We start from the raw sequence: 15,238 nt of genomic DNA on the forward strand, positions 1-15,238 counted from the left end.
AATTCTCAGAAATCTTCTCACTTCTGAGAAGATGTTCTCTTCTATTCTACCTCGTCTCTTATTTTATTAATACCTTTTCTTATTTATATTCTCTAATTATTTCTTCTAAATCCCTCCCAAGCCGACGTCGTTTCGGATCCAGGATCTGCGCCATGTGTCATATTTGCTCTATATGCCGAGAAATCGTGCCCATCAATCTGATGAAACATTGATAATTACCTAATTATAATAATTAATAATCGTTTTTTATAACCGAGCTTACATTTTACGTGTCTCACCGGAAACTCTAATCGCCCTGAAACTTGTGAGAAGAGTTTTACGATTAGAATATTTTTTAATTGTTTTATAAATGTTTACTATATTTTGTAATCCATCTCCTGGTTCAATAAAGACTAATAACGAAAAGAGTACCGTAACCCTCGCCACGCACTGCACAATTGGTGCCACGTGTCGAAACGTGGCAAGATTAAAAACAATGATAAAATGCAGTGTGTTCGATATCAGAATCAGTTCTAAAACGAACCCATTCCCTGTGGACATTTGGCGGATATACAAAAAAAGTGTTCATCGGTAATAATGGGAAGTGAAGAGAAGCTACCAAGTCTCAAGATTGATATGAATGTTGTGAGTTTTTGGAGGAAGGAGACGACTGAAAACTCAGACAGAGATCCGGAAAATCTGAAATTTTTAGGCGGTCAGAAACAAATGGCATCCGATCAAAGTTCTCGGTTCTGGAGCATTCGGAAAGGTTCTCCACGTCATCAACACTTCCGATGGATCAGACGCAGCGATGAAATTAGAGAAAGCAGGAGAAGGAAAAGATTCAGTGTTGAAGATTGAAGTGGAAGTGATGCGTGCTTTGAACGGTGTCAAATGTGCAATTCAATATCTTGACACTGGAAATGAACCCGATTATCGATTCCTTGTAATGACTTTGTGTGGAATGGATTTGCAGAAAGTTTATAACTGTCTTAATGGAAAATTCACGGATTCCACGATTCTACGTCTTGCGATTCGTAGTTTGTTAGCTGTGAAAGCGGTGAGTACCGTGACGAAACAAGGTGTGAAATTGCAGTTGAAACTTGCAGCTCCACGAGAAATGTTATATCCATCGAGACTTGAAACCATGTAATGTCACTTTGGATTACAATGAAGAGTCACCAATCATTTATCTGATTGATTTCGGAATGGGAAGACAATACGGAATGTTTCTAGAGCAGATCGAGAATGGATTTGGTATCCGTCGTCCGAGAGATTCAGTTCGATCATTCATCTAATCTACAGTATCCCCAACTCACTTATTTTCAGTGTCGTTTCCGTGGAACGTATCGTTACTGTTCTCCACGTATGCATCTTCGTAAAGAACAAGGACGCGTCGATGATCTTTTCGCTTGGCTGTATATGATTGTCGAGTTGAGAGTTGACTTGCCGTGGGCTGATGTTGTGAATCCGGATAGAATTGAAGTGTTGAAACAGGAGAAATTCGATGCAGCTATTGCCAGTAAACCGTTAGTTTCTGGTGCGCCTTGGGCGCGCCATGCAAACAATATAGTTACAGATTAACTCGATCACTTATTCCGATTCATGAACATCTGAAGTCTCTCGATTATGCCGATCGCCCAAATTATTGGTTCATTTACGAACATTTGGCCAAAATGATGGTTGATATCAAGGCAAAACATACGGATCCAATGGATTATGATGAGTTGAGAAAAAAGAAGGAAGAGATGGATCCAATCAAAAAGAAGTACTTGAAGAAGCCACGTGTCATTGAGAAACCAATGGATGAGAAGGCGACATTGACTATGTTTGAAGAATCATTCCGTCCGAATGCCAAAGATGTTCCGGGAGGAGAACAACATATTGTCAAGCCACTCATCAAGTTGCCATGGGGTTCTGTTGGAGCAGATGTTCGTTTCTCAATGTGACCATTCTTACTAAAATTGTGATTTCAGATAGTTGCAACGATGAAAGATGACCATATTGGTGACACAGAGGAAGACAGGAAAAAGGATAACGATGGTGAAGAGAAAAAGAGAGAATCTGAAAGAAGAAAGAAGGATGGTGAGAAGAATGATGATAAGAAAAAGGACGCGAGATCGAAATCGAAGAAGGAAAAGAAGCTGGACAAATCGAAAGAATCGAAGGATCCAAGGGAATCAAAGCGTCGTAATACTGATCGTGAGACACATGCGAAACCAAAAGAAACGAAAGATGCGGAGCAGAGGACTAATAGAAATAACAACAATAATAGTGACACTCCGAAAAAGAATAAGAAATCAAAGACAATAACTCAACATCGTAAAAAAGAGAAAGGAAGTAACAAGAAGGAGAGACCTGAATCTTCTGTGAAGGAGAGCTCGAAGAGAAACAATGGTGCGAATGCTCGTCCACCGGCGGTTCTCTCCGTTGCAGCTGCTCAGAAAAAGAAGATGTAGAATGGTATGGATGAGAAGGAAAAGAAGACGAGGAAACTATTTATGTTTATTTTAGGATATGGATAAATTTATGAAATAGTTTTTGTTCATATTGAGCATCGAATAGAGAATCCGTAATAAAAGTAAACATGTGAGCATTATAATCAAAAAAATTATATCCACAGAGGGAACAAGAAACATATTTAGTTTTTGCTTCGTTTAGGTGCAGGGGAATCACAAATCACTTCCGGATCATCATCATCTTCTTCCACTGGATCTTCCCATGACCCCTTTTCAGGTGTTTTTTGGAAATATTCATTGATACTTGGTTGTGCAGCATCATTGAATCGAAGATGCATTTTGTCGGCTGTTCGGAATGTATCACTTGATAGACTGACCTGAAATTAGAAAATTAGAATAATAAGGCCAGCAATTAATGTAAAAGGAAGTGACCTGTCCTAAAACGTCTAACTTCTGTTGAACCATATTCCACATGACATCATCTGCTGTTTTCTTCGCAATTAGATACTGTACGAAGACGCTATCTTTCTGTCCGACACGATGAGCACGATCTTCTGCTTGCACAAGATATCCTGGATTGAAATGAATTTCGGCAAAAACGACGACTGATGCAGCTGTCAAAGTGATACCAACACCAGCTGCAGTGATCGAAAGAACTGCGACACGAATAGAATCATCATTTTGGAATGAATCACAAAGTGCAGTTCTCTGATGAGATGGAGTCTTTCCATCGATTCGAATTGAACCGAGTTTTCTTTTATTCACTTCCACTTGAATTGTATCTAATACGATTTGATGATGAGCAAAGATGAGTACTTTTCGAGGAGGTGCATCTGGATAGAAATAGTTTTCGAGAATATGTTCACAGACTGCTGCTGCTTTCACAATTCCAGTAAGACTGTAGAATTCGAGTAGGGATTCGTGTTTTCGTTCCTGAAAAATAATAGTTCAGTTGGTTGATTCTACCGAGATCGCAGCTTACCATTGAATTCACTTTCTCATAATCAGCGCGCGCCTTTTGTAAATCGTCCATTCTCGCATCAATCGTCGGACCCGAAACGTAAACAACTTCTCTCCGTTTCTCGGGAAGATCTTTCAACACATCAGCTTTCAATCGTCGAATCATTAACCTTTTGAACATAATTGCTGCCAACTCTTCACTATTCGTACATCCTTTCGCTTCGAAACAGAATCTTCCTTGTTTTCCATCACAATACCGAACAGCGAATTCATGGAAATTAGTGAATAGTTTATGATCTACCATTCTGATTTGAGTGAATAGTTCAGCGGGGCGAGATAGAGCTGGAGTTCCAGAGAGGAGAATGACATGAATTGCAATCTTGGAGAGTTCCGTTGCCACTTTAGTTCTACGTGCTTTTCCGTCTTTCAACATGTGCGATTCATCCTGTAAATAATATACACTATGACAGAGGAATCAGAATTCGGAAACATACGAAAATGATAGTGCTATACTTTTCTCTTTTAAGTACGTCATGCTTCAGAACCATTTGCTCATAACTCATAATCGCCACCGTATTGGAAGTCCGAACGTCAGGAAGAGGATCAGAACTTTTGTCGACTATAAAAATCCGGTGTATTATTGGGAAGAACGTGTTGATTTGCTTCTTCCAGGCACCTTTTACGGAGGCAGGACACACGATGAGTAGTGGCCAATCGGCTCTAAAAACATTTAAACAATGTGGGAATTTCTTAAATAAAATATCTATTTTACTTGTAGTATCTAGCAATTGTGAGTGCTTGAACTGATTTTCCTAATCCCATTTCATCGGCTAAAAGTAGTCTTCCATTTCTCTCCAATGCGAATAAAACTCCTTCTTTCTGATATGGAAACAGCTTCTCAATGAGTGTTGGATCCATGATTTGAGTCAAGTCACTCGGTGTTGGTTTCGGTTTGAAATTCAACATTCCGAGAATATTCTGTGGAATTTGTTCGAGTTCAACTTTCACTGTCTGAGCATTTTTCAGAAGATTACAGATATTGCTATGATCATTGATTGATATAGTCCACGTTCTCTTAGCAGAATCGTAGTTTCGACTCGATACTTGTTTTATTAGATCAACGATTGATGAGTGGAAAGGGTAGAACTCGATCTAGAAGATTTATGAAAACAATTGCTAGAAGAATAAATAATTTTCCAAACAAACCCTAATTCTATCTTCCACATCTAATTTCAATTTCACTCCAATTGTTGGTTTTATACTTGAAGTTATTGTCGTCGGTTTCTGGACCATATTTATGAAATTGTTCATTGTTGTCTGCTTTATACTTGTATTCGCTGTCGATTTCATTGGCTGAATACAGATTTGTTTTTCATGAAGAATTCCGAATCAGATTACCGGACGATGTTGAGGAGGAGATTGGAATACTGGTCTGGCGGGTGGAGGAAAAGGGACAGATGATGTGGTGGCGGTGAGCTGAAATTAGGATGTTCAAGTCTTGTTTGCCGAAGATGAAAGATGTCGCAAATCATAACAAGAAAATCTCTATTCAAGAAGAAAACAGGCAACTTGATCGAATAAATGAGACATTATGACATTTCCAAACCGTACCATTTCTTTTTCTTTTATCGCCGCCGCTCTCCTTATCGCTTCTTCTCGTTTCACAGCGATCATTCGCTTTTGTTCTTCAGTGAGAGCCATTATTTCTGGAAAGGGAAACTAAAAAGTAGAAAAAACTAATCACAAGCACCGCAAATCATAAGTAACACAAGAACACACAACTCGAATTGAATAGAAAATCACTCGTAGAAGAGATCTGTCTAAATATTTATAAAATGAATCATTTATGCTGGGCAATAAATACATTAAAACATGGCAGTAATTGTACATAGAATATATGAGTATCAGGTGAGAAAGAAGCAAGAAGACGCAGAAGAAAGCACCAGATTAAAGAGGACAGAAGAGAGGAAGGAAAGAAGTTTTAAAGCTCAATCACTGCAAAAGGAAGATACTTTTTGATGACGTCACGATCGGATTCTCGCATTTTTAGACATTGCTGGCTAGTCAATTCCAATCGGAATTCTTTAGATTTCTGGACATAAAATAATCAGTAACAGATCATTAATTCAGAAAGTCTTACCGTATTGAAATACAACTTTAGTTGATGCAAAAATCCAAAATTTGGATTCGCGGAGAACCGCCTATGACGTATGTAATCGACAGCGTCTCTCCAATTGATTCCATAAGCAGATATGAGATAGAACGCGACGAGAGTGGCACTTCTGGAGACACCGAGGAAGCAGTGAACGAGAACGGCTTCTGCAAGAAAGAAAGATTTGAATAGAAGCGAAAAAATAAAGAGGAATCGAGTTAGCAATGCCACTTCGAGTAAAAAAAAGTAGAGACAATGACCGAGTGGTATGAGTAATATTGACATTACAAAAACTGATTTTTCAAATTTTTTTTCTTACCTCCACGCACTCTTGTTTCGTGAATCAATCGAACAGCCTCCTCGACGATTCCATCGAAACTTGAGTTCGCTGTATCAGACATTGAATAAAATCGGTAGTTCTTTACGAATGGATGATTCTCTTCATAATTCATCACTTCTCGATCGGAAACATTGATTACTGTCTGAAACAGAGGGATATTACACGTGTAATGGAATCAATCTCGTTACTTTAATGCTTTTCTCTTTTAATAAATCACAATTCTGTGATACAGTACGACCTGACAAGTAGAGATTCGGTAATATTTCTGAGATCTTTCCACTTGATAAATTTTGGATTTTTTCGGATTTTGATGAATCCATCGGAATGTTTCCGACGGTTTTCCGAAGTTTGTCATAACAGCTTCTGAATCCGTTGGATGGAGGCTCTTCGGAAGAAAGAACCTCTTCCGAAGTCATCTAAAGGAACACGTGTTTTTGCTTCTGATTTCTTGGTTTTGTAAGTACAATCTGAACGAACAGCTTTTAATAGGAAATTCGCTGTGGTGACTTTATATTTTTATTCTTGAAAAGTATCTATTGAAAAATTAGAATCAATAACCATTAAAAACAGAATGGGCGGATAACAAGAAAATAACAATGGGAACAATTGGAATAAAAACTAACAGAAAACAACAAAACAAGTGGGGGAAAAATAAAGAAAAATAACAAAGGCTTAGAAGAAATGACCAAAATGAGGAGCATATTTAATTGTCCTCTTCCAACACATTGTCAGCAACAGCTTGCAAAAACTTTTCAGCTTTTGATTTAACCAACTGGACAGCTGCAGCATCTCCATGCTTGCTTTCCATCTCCAACCATTTCTTGTACAATGGTCTCATTTTATGAACAGACATCTCGAGATTACAGGCTCTCTCGAGAATTTTACGAGCGTGCTCAATGCCAAGATGTTTGAGTGCAGCATCAGCATAAACGAGCCAAAGATCAGTCTTTTTGGGGTGAGCAGTGACAAGTCCTTCGAGAAGAGTTCTTCCACGTTCAGCATCACCGAATTTGAATTCCAGTTGAGCGAATTTGGAAATGAGTTGGATATCTAAAAGAATAGGATAAATAGAGGAAAACTGAAAAAAAAAACTGTTGCTTCTTCTCTAACAAAAAAGTTGTGAGAATAACACCGGAAATGGTAGTAGTCACTCACGCTGTTGTGCGTTTGGAGCACTTTTCAATGCCCTCGGGAGAAGATCTCTCGCCGCTTTCTGGTCCTTTTGAGTCATCAAGTGCTCGGCGAGCAGAGTCCAAACTTCCAATTTGTTAGCACGGAACTTCTTGACCATCTGCTCCAAAATTTGAGTAGCTTCCGCATTCTTTTCGAACTTTTGATGAATTTTGGCAAGAGTTTTGTGGATTGTATACGCGTTGGCGTTTTTGCAGGCACGCTGGAACACTTTCTCAACGGTTGTAGAGTCTCCATATGCGACTTCCATGTTCAGGAATGCAGTCCACATTTTCAGAAGTTCTTCGGATTCACTGAAAAGTATTATATTAGGATTTGAAGAGTTGAACACTGTAAATACGTTGGATTAATGGCTTCAAGAGCTTCTTCCGCAGTCTTCCTTGCAGCTGTCAAGTCAGATTTCTCGACAAATAGACTCATATACTCGATCCAGTTGATTGCAGAATTTGGATCACTGCGAACAAGGCGGGAATGTTCTTCTTCAGACTTTTCAATCAAATCAACCTTCTCCTCGTCATCATCAGATTCCTCGTCTTCTTCATCATTCACCTCTTCCTCCTCATCGTCAACTTCTTCTTCATCAGAAGCACCTTCTTCTTCTTCCTCATCACTGACATCTTCCTCTTCATCTTCAACATCTTCTTCCTCTTCCTTTTCATTACTGCTTGTCAATTTTCCAACAGCCGCCAGATCTTCATTTCTGAATCCCTTGTTCGACCAATCAAATCCTGGATCTTCAGCTTCCAAAGTTTCAGATGTCTTCTCCTCTTCGAGCAGAGCAACCTTCGATGGAACACCATCACTTTTCGAAGAAGTTCTTTTTCTTTCTGGCTTAGTAGTCCATTTTCTGATGAGAGTATCGTCGAGTTTCAAGATAATCTCATTTTTGTGGACTTTAGCGACAGTTACACGAACCACACTGCTGGTGCCGATTTCCAAGCTGAAATATAATTGATATGTTTATTGCTATGAAAGACATAATAAACTTACACATCCTGATTCTCCTCATTAACCGGAATTCTTCCAGAAATTCCTGGACCTATTTCGATGAAAAGTGATCCCTTTGAAGCGTTCTCCACAATTCCATCAAACTGAGACCCTTCTTTGATCAACTTATTGTCGAGGATCAATTTTCTCTTCTCATTTGTAGTTTTTGAGTTGTAACGGCTTTTGAGAACCACATAATGACGCTTTGGTTTGTCTTGAATCTTAGCACAAACGACATCGACCAATTGTCCAACTGCCATTTGTTTCTCAACAACTTCTTCAACACTTTCATATTTATCTGTAATTGCAGTTGGTGTCAAAACAGCTTGTTGTCCAGTAGAGAGCTTCAGACGAATGTATGTTTTGCTAACAAAGAAGACACGTCCAGTGACAGTTGAACCAATTTTGAATTCCGATTCAACTTCAGAGGTATCTAGTGTTAAAGTCATTGACATGCTTTTCCTGTCAACAGCGATAACTTTTGCTTGGCGCATTTCTCCTTTTTTGAGTGAAAAGTCAACAATTCCACCATCAGCAGCAGTAATTTTCAGATCCTCCGAGACATTTTCACGAGAGATTGACCCGATCCAAACTGGATTCACTTCTACTTTCAGCTGTTGTTTTTCGGTTAATGTCGCTGTTCCGAAGCATTTGATCATGTCACCGACCGAGTAGTTGGATTTATAGGAGAGAGTAGCAGCACGAACTTTTCCGGCTTGAATTTTCGATGGAATCATGGTAAGTTCCGCGATTTTCGGTCCTTTGGCACTTTTGATGAAACCAATAATACGAACGATGACTTTCTTGTTCACGTTGCGAGTTAGGAACTCTTCGAGTGGATTTTCCGAATTCAGAAGATTTGGTGGGAACTCCGAAACATGGAGACGTCCAACATTGTCGCCAGGAAGGCGAATATCTACGAACAATGAGTTTCTCTTGCGATTTTCTTCAAGTTTCGCATGTCCGATGACGGTTCCTTCATAGACACCGAAGTTTTTGATGCTCCTGACTTTTCCTTCCTCAGAACCGTCTTCAGTCTTCTTCTCTTTTTTCGGGTTTCCAATAAATTCTTTCTTGATGAGTGTAGTTCTTGCGACATCATCAACATCACCACCACCTCCGGTTGCAATAAAGACACCATCACCAATTGATTTCTTGTTGCTCAGATCAACAATCATATGAACTTTAACTTTCGGATCAGATATTGGAAGATGATTTGGATGAAGTCTAGTTGGTAGATAGATAAGACCATCAGAAGAGATTGCACAAAGATAATCACGACGAATTGCAACAATTCGAGCTTCCTCGGAAGTTGTAGCAGCAGCAAGAATGACTTCATTTCTCGAATGATTGATGTCAACTACAATGAATGATTTCGCAGACTTCTTCTTTTTCTTAGGAGTTTTCTCAGCCACTTCTTTTTCTCCAGCCTTCTTTGGGACAACTGCAGAAATCTTCTTTCCGTTATGCTCGAACTCAGCAAGTGTTAAGTCATCAAGTTCTTTTGTGATCTTAGCATCGACTTTTGAACCCGGTGATGGATAATTTGAGTGCTCGGCAAGCCACTTCACTTCTTCAACAATTGATTCCAAAAGAGGAAGTGCGTACTGTTTAAGCATTCGTTCTCCATTTTCCATATCGGTCTGCAATTGGGATCATTTAAATTTAATTCTTGACTCTTTTTCAAACTTACACATGGATCAATCCAGAAACTCTTTTTCGTAGAATCAATGTTCTCAATTTTTCCGATGATGACTTGACCGACTTCGAGAAGTTCACATGTGCTCTTGGCAGTTTCTGAAATAAAAACCTTAACCTTGAAACAATCTTTCGGGTTACTCACTTCTCTCAAAAACTTTTCCAACAAGTCCACTTCCACCAACAAGTTCAACAAACACTCCGATGTTTGTGATGATCTGTCCAACGACTCCTAATACCACTTGCTCTTCTTTCAAATCTTCGAACTTCTTTGGCAATTTCATTCCTTTCGCAAAACGAGTCACAGATCTTTTCACACATGCTCTATTGATTGCAGCCATTTTTCCCATTGGAATGATTCTACTAATCTCTTCCTTGTTCTCCATAAGCAATCGTTTTGTGAGTCCAACTGGAGCCTCGAGAAGATCGGAGAGAAGATGATCATCGACAGAAGCATAGACCTCCTTATTGCCGTCTCCCATAAAAGTGACGTTTGCTTTCTCTCCCTTCTTTGCTGATAGTGATCCCTTGTACACCTTTCCGACTCCAACTCCTGCATCTGCTGGTTTCGCTTTTTGGACCAATTTTTTCTCAGAGTTCTGTCCAGATGCCAATGCTGCATTCATGTTAGCATCACGAAGAACAAAAATGACTCGATTGTTCTCTTCGATTTTTTCCACATTAACGATAACGAAATCATTCACTTTCGGTGTTGCCGGCAAGTGAATCGCAGACTCTTTTCGGAGAACTCCCGAAATATTATTGAACGTAGCGAGAAGAATCACTCCAGAATCAAAGACTTTTCTGACGACACAGGGAAGTGTGTTTCCGATTTCTAATTCCTCTACGGTGTTCGCAGATGTTCCTTTCAGAGCAAGAATTTGTTCGCGACAAGTGACAATCAGATTCTTCCGTTGCTCACAAATTTGCCAAACACGACATTTCATTTCCGTTCCCACTTTGAACATACTTTTGATTTTTGGGACAGTGAGTGGTTTATCCGAGAGCAAACTCAACGGGGCGAACGCTTTCACGAAGTTACACACCATAAAGTAGACACCACTTTTTGTCACATGGTGAACTCTACCATCGAGAATATCTCCGCATTTTGCATCCTGAAATGTAGAAAATAAGGATTTCAAGACTCTCAGGCAACTCAATATTAATCTAATGAGACGCCACACTAATCTAATCGCAATCTCATTAGATTAGCGGATTTTGCTTGCGCAAACTTCGTTCGCGCCATGGATCCAAGAATAAGTCAGTACAAAACGCGCAAAATTTCTTTCAATTTTTGTTTTAATGTTTTTTTTCTTAGTTTTAATTCTCTATTTATGTCTCGAAAGTCTGAAATCGTTGCGAACTAATTTCGTTTACGGTTTTATCGACTTTTTCACGATTTTCCATTATTAAAAATTGTATTTTTCGGTTTCTATGGCTCTTCAAGTCTTCAACTGCAGTCTTCACTCTTCCACAACTTCCATCCGGTTTGGAAGAAAAGGCAACATTGCGATGAAATCATGAATAAATTCTTAGGTAAGCAAATTGTTTCTCTTACAATTAACCGTGAATAATAGTTCATTGTTCAGGTATAATCGTGTACTTCTTCAACATCAGCGCTCTCTACAAAGCTTCGAAAGAAGATTCTTTTGTGAGTTCAGACATCAAACAGATTTTTGGTATTAATTTCGTTCATTTTACAGTAAAATTCGCTGAGTGGACGACAACGGGAAGCAACCGGACAGAGGACAACTTGGATTTTTTCCACTTGCAATCAGGGTTGGGAAATTCCGGGCCGGGCCGGGCCGGGCCGACTGAGAAATTTTCCTCGGCCCGGCTTCTGTAGAAATTTGAATTTTTTTTGAGTTTTTTTTTTGCAAAAAGTCGAATTTTCGACTATGTTTTGGAATATCGATAAAAAACTGAAGTGTACGAGAATTTGGGGGGCCGGGCTGACGGGCCGGGCCGGGCCAGCCCGGATTTTCCCAACCCTGCTTGCAATGGATATGCGACTAATTTCTAAAATTTTTTCTGTTATATTTTTTGTACATTTTGATTTTTTTGTTAGAACTCTTATTTTATTCGAATAAATTTACTATTTCTTATTTTACTTCAAGAATTTTCAAATGCTACAACTAATTACACAAGATTCCACGTCAATCTAATGAGACCGCGCGCCAATCTAACTAGACTGTACGCTAATATAATTAGCTGCGGCGCTAATCTTATTATGCCAACATTGCAGCTAATCTAACTGACGCCGTAGCTCATTAGATTAATATCGAGTTGCCTGAGCTTGAAGGAATTCGTTACCTGATAAGTAGTGATTTTCTGATTGAGAATGTCCTTTCTTGTAGAGACAGTAATTGTTCGGTCAGCATAACGGAAACCAATGACTCGGCAAAGTTTCTCTGTTCCAACTTCATATTCGGAAGCAACTGCGTCAGGCTTCTCTAGAAGGCCACGTGATGATACTGCAGTTACAAGCGATTTCTTTCCATCAGTTGGTGGAAGAGTGAAATAAACAATGCTTTTTGTTGGAATAGCATCAATAACAGTGCATTTTACTTTGTCTCCAATTGAGATTCCTTCGAAAGACGTACGCTTCTCGATACGGCTAACTGCGACAATATCTGGATGCGCGTTGAGAACAAGAATCTTAGAATTCTGTTGACAGAACATCACAACTGCTCGGATGGCTTTTCCGAGTTTCTCTGGATTCTCACGGAGACGTGGTGGAAGATTACGACGTGGCAAGATTCCTTTCAATCCATTTCCAATATGAACGATGACTCCAGCTGTCACAGCATCTCCAGTTGGTTCGCATTCAAGAATTGTTCCTGGCATTAGGTGATTGAGTTGAAGTTTCTCACAAGTTGCCATATTAAGATTGTCTTGTTCAACGAACGAGGTCACTTTGATAACACGAGAGGTTGTAGAAAGAATTCTTACAACAAGCGGTAATCCTTCTTTTAATCCGGAAGCTGGAAATTGCGACTTCTCGATGAATCCAGTCATTTGATCCAGTCCAACATCCAAAATAGCTCCTTTCTCTTCAATACTGATAACTGAAGTGTTGATTACAAGACCAGCGACCAACATGTTTGGGGAGAGATGTTTGTTGAGTTTTGATGGATTGCAACTTGCTTTTGCTTTTCCTTTGTCTCCAATTGTTTTCTTAGTGATTACTCGAAATGGAATCATTTGTCCCACTTGGAATGCGTCTTTCATTTCAATTTTCTCTGCGTTGAAAAGTTCAGTAAACTTCTTTGATACTTCAGAAGCATGGATTTTGACAGTATGTGTTCCTGCTGTATGCAATACAACTCCATCCTCGAAAACCTCTGCGACGACACCGAGACCGGTGAGTCCATCGATAAAGCAGTTCTCTTCAACTTTTGGGAACCATGAAGAGTCTTCCTTCACTTTTTTGGCTTCATTTTGTTCTGGCGCAGCTGATTTTCTCTTAAAGATGTATAATTAGGAATATAAATAGCTAATTCCTTGTTCACTCACTTTTAGTCCTTGCTTAGCTGAATGGAAGTCTGAAGTTGAGTTCTTTGATGGCTTTGGTTTGTCAGAACCTCCACCACGCGGAAAATACTTCTCATTTGTTACCTCATCAAGTTTAACCATCTGAAAATCAAATAATATGAACACAGTCGCAGTAAACGACGGGCCCCGAAGTGAAAACCAAAGGAAACAATGAAAAAAGGTTTTCTATTTAACCGAAATATTTTTTTAGAATTTTTAAAGAGAAATTGCTAGTTGTAGCACTTTAACATTTTAGTTTTAAGCGAATAAAATTACATTGAAAATTCGACTTTGGAAAGTCTGCAAACACTACGACGAAACGTTGCGGACACAGGCATCGAATTTTACGCGCATTTAGTTCTTGCTCCGTGTGCGCCAAATAAAGACAATTTCAGCTGATAACATCAGAAAGTCAATGGTTCTTTCGGAATATATATAATTATACTCTCTAAAGCATTTGATGTGCAAACTGCGAAAAGTACAAGAATTAAACGAACTCATTTTTATTCAGAGTTAAAAATAACGGGATTAACAGTGATGAACAGGTGAACAGCAAAAAAACAATATTAGAAAACAAAAACAAGACAGGAATGAAGTGATCAATGATTGTCTCCAACGAATCCATTCGTTTTGAATAGCTTATTCGATTTGACGGCTCTGCGAAGTTCACAACGGCGACGGAAACGCTCAACAAACTTCATATCGCGGGCAACCTTCTTCGCTTCGACAGCTGAAATACGTAAATTGGAATAAGAAACTATAGGAAAAAAACATACTAGTTGTTCCAGTCCAAGCAAGGGCTGGATAAAATCCTCTTGCTTTATCGATAGCTGCTTTCGAAACAAGTCTCTGTGTTCCATCAACTGGTCGAAGGTATTGCTTGAAGTAACGATGAAGTTGCCTGTGACCGATTTTGGCTCCTGTAAAATTTTAAGAAGATGCTGATTTAAACATATATAACTAACCAGATGGAAGAGTGAGAGACCATCCGTCATCAAACAATTCAGAATCATTCTTCTCGTCGTCGTCTCCTTCGTACATTGGACTGTAGTCATAGTAATCATCCAGTTCAATCATACTCTGTGGGTCTCTACGAAGCTTGCAATGTTCTTTGTCTCTCATGTGTTGTTGACAACTCTGAATCGTTTCATATCTTCCCTTAGTATCTGGGCAAAAGATACAAGTACGTCCAGCCCCAATTTTGAGACCCAAGTAGTTGAGACATCCGAGTTCATCAACCAAATATTGTCTGTCTGGAAGTTGGAATCCATGATGAAAGCTCATGTGTTTACGCGTCTCTTCCATGGTAGGTTTGGTTTGTGGGCAGAAAAGACATGAAGTGACTGGAAGAGCGTCATCGTCGTTCAATTCCTCGATTCCTTCCTCTCCTTCATCTGTCTCCCACCCACTCGAATCATCATCATCTTCCTCTTCATTCTCGTTCTCTTTGACGGACTCTTCCTTCTTCGGCATGTTCTCTGGCTTCTTTCTTGGTTGCTTCGGACCTTTTTTCACTGCTTCCTGACTCTTTTTCTCATTATCTTTGTGCTTCTTGCTGGCCACGTGATCTGTCATAGCATTTTCAGATTTTATAGACTTTTTGCATGCTTTGCAGTACAATGGTTCGACTTCTGGGGCAACAGCTGGCTGAAAATTTCACGCGTATAAATGAGAGGCCTACTGGATGATGCCTACCATTGTTGGATTGAACGACGCGGCCTTTTCACTGAATAACTCGAATCCAATGGCTGGTAATTCTGCAGCTTGTCTTTTGAGATTATACCGATGCCATTCAGTTTTGTAGTGATCTCTCTGCAACTCGGCTGTCTCGAAAACGACACGGCAAGTGACACAAGTGAACCCGGTAGATCCATCCATTCTGATAGATTACTGAACAAAAAGGTTTAATTGATATATTCAGAATAAAAGGAACACAAA

The 15,238-nt window shown here is 39.3% G+C and overlaps 5 protein-coding genes across 5 annotated transcripts; 1 reads left to right on the forward strand and 4 right to left on the reverse strand.

Annotated features, from left to right (window-relative positions):
* Positions 1–576: 576 nt before the first annotated feature.
* Positions 577–2,438, forward strand: GCK72_010721 (uncharacterized protein; the record flags this gene model as incomplete). Its single annotated transcript, XM_003111750.2, has 6 exons — positions 577–624; positions 692–1,039; positions 1,089–1,259; positions 1,309–1,508; positions 1,559–1,910; positions 1,956–2,438. The coding sequence occupies 6 exons, from the start codon at positions 577–579 to the stop codon at positions 2,436–2,438; spliced, it is 1,602 nt and encodes a 533-aa protein (XP_003111798.2).
* Positions 2,439–2,620: 182 nt separating this feature from the next.
* Positions 2,621–5,099, reverse strand: GCK72_010722 (uncharacterized protein; the record flags this gene model as incomplete). Its single annotated transcript, XM_003111472.2, has 8 exons — positions 2,621–2,815; positions 2,871–3,371; positions 3,421–3,843; positions 3,893–4,118; positions 4,171–4,550; positions 4,605–4,751; positions 4,797–4,874; positions 5,010–5,099. The coding sequence occupies 8 exons, from the start codon at positions 5,097–5,099 to the stop codon at positions 2,621–2,623; spliced, it is 2,040 nt and encodes a 679-aa protein (XP_003111520.2).
* A 280-nt stretch (positions 5,100–5,379) lies between these two features.
* Positions 5,380–6,306, reverse strand: GCK72_010723 (uncharacterized protein; the record flags this gene model as incomplete). Its single annotated transcript, XM_003111731.2, has 4 exons — positions 5,380–5,490; positions 5,539–5,717; positions 5,870–6,032; positions 6,079–6,306. 4 exons carry the CDS (start codon positions 6,304–6,306, stop codon positions 5,380–5,382), a joined length of 681 nt encoding a protein of 226 aa, XP_003111779.2.
* A 287-nt stretch (positions 6,307–6,593) lies between these two features.
* On the reverse strand, positions 6,594–13,402 carry GCK72_010724 (uncharacterized protein; the record flags this gene model as incomplete). Its single annotated transcript, XM_003111758.2, has 8 exons — positions 6,594–6,940; positions 7,046–7,374; positions 7,422–8,021; positions 8,072–9,711; positions 9,762–9,865; positions 9,912–10,881; positions 12,080–13,231; positions 13,283–13,402. The coding sequence occupies 8 exons, from the start codon at positions 13,400–13,402 to the stop codon at positions 6,594–6,596; spliced, it is 5,262 nt and encodes a 1,753-aa protein (XP_003111806.2).
* A 497-nt stretch (positions 13,403–13,899) lies between these two features.
* Positions 13,900–15,178, reverse strand: GCK72_010725 (uncharacterized protein; the record flags this gene model as incomplete). The annotated part of the gene is made up of 4 exons (XM_003111498.2): positions 13,900–14,030; positions 14,077–14,220; positions 14,266–14,947; positions 14,996–15,178. The coding sequence occupies 4 exons, from the start codon at positions 15,176–15,178 to the stop codon at positions 13,900–13,902; spliced, it is 1,140 nt and encodes a 379-aa protein (XP_003111546.2).
* Between the last annotated feature and the right edge of the window lie 60 nt (positions 15,179–15,238).

Source organism: Caenorhabditis remanei, chromosome III (genome assembly GCF_010183535.1).
Source record: "Caenorhabditis remanei strain PX506 chromosome III, whole genome shotgun sequence".
Classification (NCBI taxonomy): Eukaryota; Metazoa; Nematoda; class Chromadorea; order Rhabditida; family Rhabditidae; genus Caenorhabditis; species Caenorhabditis remanei.